This window comes from Chrysemys picta, chromosome 1 (genome assembly GCF_011386835.1).
Source record: "Chrysemys picta bellii isolate R12L10 chromosome 1, ASM1138683v2, whole genome shotgun sequence".
NCBI classification, from domain to species: domain Eukaryota; kingdom Metazoa; phylum Chordata; order Testudines; family Emydidae; genus Chrysemys; species Chrysemys picta.
Window position 1 is genome coordinate 352,901,020 of NC_088791.1, and position 6,192 is coordinate 352,907,211.

At 43.8% G+C, this 6,192-nt stretch overlaps 1 protein-coding gene across 1 annotated transcript; it reads left to right on the top strand.

Annotated features, from left to right (window-relative positions):
- The first annotated feature begins 3,449 nt into the window (after positions 1-3,449).
- Positions 3,450-4,415, top strand: LOC101940441 (olfactory receptor 52P1-like). Its single transcript, XM_005313216.3, has one exon. The coding sequence runs from the start codon at positions 3,477-3,479 to the stop codon at positions 4,413-4,415; it is 939 nt and encodes a 312-aa protein (XP_005313273.2). The 5' UTR covers positions 3,450-3,476.
- The last annotated feature ends 1,777 nt before the right edge of the window (positions 4,416-6,192 follow it).

Here is a 6,192-nt window from a genome sequence, read left to right on the forward strand (position 1 = left end):
CAGAACAGGAACTGAAACCTGAGGTAATGACTGCAGTGGAGAAAGGTGCAGATACAATGAATAAAAAACTTGAAATCTGTTAGCAACCTCTGCGGCAGTAACGAGGTGGTCACAGTGGAGACATCAGAGGAGAAATGCAGAGGTGATCCACAATTCAATGTTCAAGAATCATTGCAAGAGAAACAGAGAGACCCAAACAAAACAGAAATTCTTTATCTAGACCAGAATAAAGCTGATGCCACTAGTGATAGAGATGAAACGATTCCCATTATAGGCTTTGGTGGTGCTATTGGAGTAGTAGGATTTTATGTTTGTATTTTGTAGAATGTAGAATGAAAGATAAAGAATAATAATGTAGAATGCATTAAATATATTGGTGTATGATTTGATCATACCCTGTTAGCCACCCTTTCTGAAAGCAGAAAGGAATAGCCTAACAGGCCATTGGTAAAGATGCATCAGCCAGAATCTTGTGTCTGAAGCTGATTCCAAAGCAATAATAAACCTTTAGGGTCACAACTTTGTTGTAGGTTTAAAATTAGCATTTTAATAGAAGTAAAAGAATGCAATGATTGTTTTCTCCTGCATTGCAATTTGATGTTCCTGTTCAAATGCTCTGTGTAAATCAATTCTGTTTTGTGTGTGAATGAGGAATGTGTGCAATAGAAGATAAATTTAATCTGCAGAAGAGAAGAATGAGGGGGGATTTGATAGCTGCTTTCAACTATCTGAAAGGGGGTTCCAAAGAGGATGGATCTAGACTGTTCTCAGTGGTGGCAGATGTCAGAACAAGGAGTCTCAAGTTGCAGTGGGGGAGGTGTAGGTTAGATATTAGGAAAAACTTTTTCCACTAGGAGGGTGGTGAAGCACTGGAATGGGTTCCCTAGGGAGGTGGTAGAATCTCCTTCCATAGAGGTTTTTAAGGTCAGGTTTGACAAAGCCCTGTCTGGGATGATTTAGTTGGGGTTGGTCCTGCTTTGAGCAGCGGGTTGGACTAGATACCTCCTGAGGTCCCTTCCAACCCTGATATTCTATGATTCTATGACACTTTCTCAGGCCTGCAGTGTACGGCAGGGAACTGGCAAAGTGTTAGAGAGTATGCGAATCAGCGCTAAGTGGGATGCTCTTTGGGAGGAAGCCCAAATGTTCTGTGAGCTGCATGATCTCCGTGTTACCCCCGGCACAGAGGAAGAGCAGTTGTGTGAGCAGAGTCCTGTGGCCTCTAAGGATGGATGAGCTCATTTGGACCAAAGACGAACTGACAGGAGAGTTGCTGAAATCTCAAACTCACAGGCTTAGGGTTGAAAACAATCAGGATAACAGTGTTTTTGTGGGAGGAGAGAGGTCTGCTCTCTCTGTGCCCCTGCATCTCTGCTCCTGGAGAGGATGAGAAGCACCAAAAGGCAGTGAAAATAAAAGCATGTTTCTGGCTTAGGGGAACCGAGCAAGTCCAGGAACGCACTGTGTGTGTGGATGTGCGGGGGTGGAGGGCGGGGGGAGGAGCAGGGGACGTGCAGTATCGAAATCACAGTGGCATAGAGTCCTGAAACCAGGCAAAATTGGGAATGCCCATTCTGTGTAATGCACAGACCAAAGAGGCATCATGGGGGTGGGGGCGTCTCAGACTGTAACATAATGTGGTATGTGCTTAAAAACCCAGACACCCCTTCCTGAGGCCGTAGTGGGGCTGCTCACAGGAGGAGGGAGGGTCTGGATGGGGGATGGTGTCAGAGACATAATCTTTCCCCTGATGCCTCTCACGGCATGCTTTATATGCAATATCACAATTATATATAAATGAGGAATATGGGTTTACAGGGCACTCCCCTTATATATAGAGTATCACACATGTCTCGGACAAAGCTGGGTGCCTGCAAGAAAGTTTCCCATCCAAAGAAACAAGGGAAGTGAGAGAGGTACAGGCCTGTAGCCCTACATACCAATACCTCTGTGCCCTTCATGACCATTCTTTTCAGCACAAAGTCATATCTCACCATGACAATATATGTTTTTAATGGGGAAAAGTTGGCTCCTTTCCAACATGGGAATTGCATGGCAGATCAGATCTATGGTCCATCTAGTCCAGAGTCCTCTCTTTGACAGTGGCAGCCCCAGATGCTACAGAAGAAGGTATAAGAAACCCAGCACTGTGTGGATGGGGGGATGATGTGACCATCATGAGGGTGTCACCCTAATGCCTAACAGCTAGAGATTCGCTTATGCCCTGAAACACATGGGGAGATAGGCTTTCCAAAATATTTATTTAGCTGTAACTATTATAACTGGATAGTCTTACTATCCATGTAAATGTCCAAACCCTTCCTGATTCCTGCTTAGCTCATGGCCTCAACTATGTCTTGTGGCCATGAGTTCCTCAGTCTAATTAAGCATGGAATGACGAAAGCACCCTTTTTTATCAAGTTTTGAATTCACTATGTTTCAGTGTAATTGAATGTCCTCTTGATTGTGTGTTATGGGACAGGGAGAACACATTCTCCAACTACTCTCTACCAGTCAGTATTTTATAGATTTTTCTCATATGCCCTCCTATTCATCTCCTTTCCAAGGTAACAATCCCAGTCTTTTCAACCTCTCTCCGTATGAGAGTTTCCCTGGACCCTTGATCATTCTCGTTGCCCTTCCCTGAACTTCTCTAGTTCTGCCTTATCCTGTGAGAAGGGAGCTCAATATTACACAGAGAAGCCTAGAGGAGGGTGAAACAGAGTGACTGATCTCATGGCACAATATTTAAGGAAAATGTTGGAATCCAGGAGAAATGTGATGGGGAATCCTACAGTAGTTTCTGACCCTGCATATACTGTGAGTAAAGTTTCACAGGTTTGTAAAAAGCAACAGAGGGTCCTGTGGCACCTTTAAGACTAACAGAAGTATTGGGTGCATAAGCTTTCATGGGTAAGAACCTCACTTCTTCAGATGCAAGTAATGGAAATTTCCAGAGAAGTGAGGTTCTTACCCACAAAAGCTTATGCTCCCAATACTTCTGTTAGTCTGAATCTGTAAAAAGCAACAGAGGGTCCTGTGGCACCTTTAAGACTAACATGGCTACCCCTCTGATACTTTCACAGGTTTGTGTACTGTGATGTCCAGATCTCTCTCCTGAGTTCAACTCCTCAAATGTCTTACAAGGTTCTAATTTAACTATATGAAGTTTTTCCCTCAATGGGCATACACGTTGCAGTTATTGACATTGAAGTTCATCTGCCATCATGCTGCTCCTTCACCTGGCTTGGTTAGTTCCCTCTGAGAACTTCTCTGGACTTGACTATGACCTCAATAATCTGGTGCCATCTGTAAATGTTGCCACCTCACTGTTTGCGCCCCTTTCTAGATTGTTGATAACTATGAAATATTTATTGTACTACTTGTTACAACATGTGTAATCCCCATCACTGTGGTTCTCTCCCTTCACAGACACCTGGAGCATTTCTGAGCCTGATCAACGCATTGACCACCTCATGGCATCTTTCAACCTCACCCCCTCTGACCCTTCAACATTCATCCTAATGGGCATCCCTGGCCTGGAAGCTGCCCATGTCCTGATTTCCATCCCTTTGTCTATGTTCTACATTATTGGCCTGTTGGGAAATTTCATGGTTCTGTTCATTGTAAGCAAAGAGCAGGCCCTCCACAAGCCTATGTATCTGCTGATCTGCATGCTGGCGCTCACAGACATTGGCACGTCTACGTCTGTCATGCCAAAAGCCCTGTGTATATTTTGGTTCAATTGGAAAGGCATTACTGTGGGTGGCTGCCTCACCCAGATGTTCTTCCTTCATGCGATTTCTGTTATGCACTCAGCCGTCCTTGTGACAATGGCCTTCGATCGCTACGTTGCCATATGTAACCCCCTGAGATACACCACCATCCTCACCAACACAAGGATAGCTAAGCTAGGGCTAGTGGGTATGATAAGAGCTGTTGTCTTTGTTTTGCCTGCGCCCCTGCTCCTGAGCGGGCAGCCATTCTGTGCGAACCGCATTATCCCCCACACGCACTGTGACCACATAGCTGTGGCAAAGATGTCATGTGGGGACATCACAGTCAACAGGACGTACTGCTTGGTGATATTGTTTGTAATCATGGGGTTAGACCTGACACTCATTGCCCTGTCCTATGGTCTGATCATTAAGGCAGTCTTCAGAATCTCCCATAAGGAAGCCCACCAGAAAGCCTTCAACACCTGCACAGCCCACATCTGTGTGATGCTGACATCTTATACTCCCTTGCTCTTCTCTAGCCTGACATATGAGTTCGGTCAGGGCATCGCTCCCCATGTTCACATCATCTTGGCCAACCTCTATTTTCTCATCCCCCCCATGCTCAACCCTATCATTTATGGGGTCAAAACCAAAGAGCTTCGTGACAAAGTGGTCAAATACATCTGCAGAATGTGATCACCATGGGCCATTGACTTTAATCCTGTCTGACAAGAGGGAGAAAGGATATCTCCTCATTAATCAAGCGTTCTCTGTCCTGGTTTGGCTGAGCTCAGCATTGTGGAAGTTCACAGTCTCAGAAATTCCTCACACCTGATGTATTATCTCTCCATCACCAAGCACTTCCCGCTCCATTGCTGAGTTCCCTCTATCTGACCATCACCTGACCTCTTTCAGCATCACCCATCAGCCCCCAACCCTAGATACGCTCTCATTCAGACTTTCTATGACTTACAGACCACAAGAAGATACTGCAGCTTTCTGAAGCAAGGTGGTTTTCCATTAGTCCCTGTGTGACAAATGGAAGCTACTGTTTTTGATAGCCAAGACAAATAAACAAACTAAAAATGCTGAACTTCTTTATCATATATGCAGTGATCTCGTGAACTAAATTTGCCTGATTTTTGTAGGTCAAATACTTCAGGAAGCCTGGATGATAAAGCAAGTGTTTCAGCTTGAAAGTACTAATACACAAAGACTGCTGCAGGAATTGAGGAGATTTTACTAAAGCTTACTGGTGAGAGATGTGAAACTGTGCATCTTTGAGAATGGGACTGCTGTGTTAAACTACAACATCACCTTCGTGTCAAATTACTTACCACTTTGCGCAGTCGATTTTGGAGTCACTTTCAGGTGGATCTTTCAAAATGCACACTACCCATTCCTGTTGTCAAAGATGTCAAGAGTTTGTGAAACAGATGAAACAGGGATTGCCACCAAACATCATGGTGATTGAATTGCTTGCAAGATTAAATCTTCCATGACGTAGATTAGGAACTCTCTCATTTTTGCCATTGTTTTGTGGAGACCTTGGACAGTTAAAGCAGCAGTGGAGAATTTTGCTTATGATTCACTGGCCTCATACTCAGGACAGTCAAGTTGAGAGTGTTTGCGTTGAAGTTCTTGAACACGTTGATGCCGCTGAGGACAAAGACTTCAGTGAATTTTGCTTATTTGCTGTCTTGTTGCTGCCACTACCTGTTAGCAATGCTGCAGTTGAAAGACTGTTTTCTCAAATGGACTTGATAAAAACAACACTTTTAGAAAACATTCATGTTAGGGTGTATATTGGTGACCTCAATTTATGGGCTACTTTAATTATGGTTTGTCAATAATCTGATCAGAATTGATTTAGATTCTTGGCCCAATTCAGACTACAGAGTTAGAAAATTCGGAGTTCAATTAGGTGAGCAGACCCTCGGGTTGTGTGTGCCACGGAGATTTATACTGAGGACAATACCAGAATGTTAAGATCTTTATTAAAATGAACGAAAAAATGATCAAAGATATAAAACACAGAGTCACAAAGAAGTAATATAATTGAATGACCCTTGCTGGTAACATCCTTATTCTTAAAGACTACTTAAACTAGCATACTCACACTCTTCCCTGAAGACCTGGTAGTGGGAGACTGTGATGCTCTGTACCTCGGGGAAATACCCAGCACCCCCATGTTCATACTTAAACTTTGCATTGGATACCACACAATCATTTTATGTCATTTTGGGTGTCTTTGGAAGGCTCATGATGTACTGAGCGTTGTTGTTTTAGTGGTGTTATAGTAATTGTTGTTACAGTAATGTTATAGTAATGTTAGTGGGGGGCAGAGGGATGGCTCAGTGGTTTGAGCATTAGCCTGCTAAACCCAGGGTTGTAAGTTCAATCCTTAAGGGGACCACTTAAGGATCTGGGGTAAAATCAGTACTTGGTCCAGCTAGTGAAGGTAGGGGGCTGG

Excerpts from the sequence above, each read along its gene's own strand:
- LOC101940441 (XM_005313216.3), top strand. The coding sequence starts at position 3,477 with ATGGCATCTTTCAACCTCACCCCCTCTGACCCTTCAACATTCATCCTA.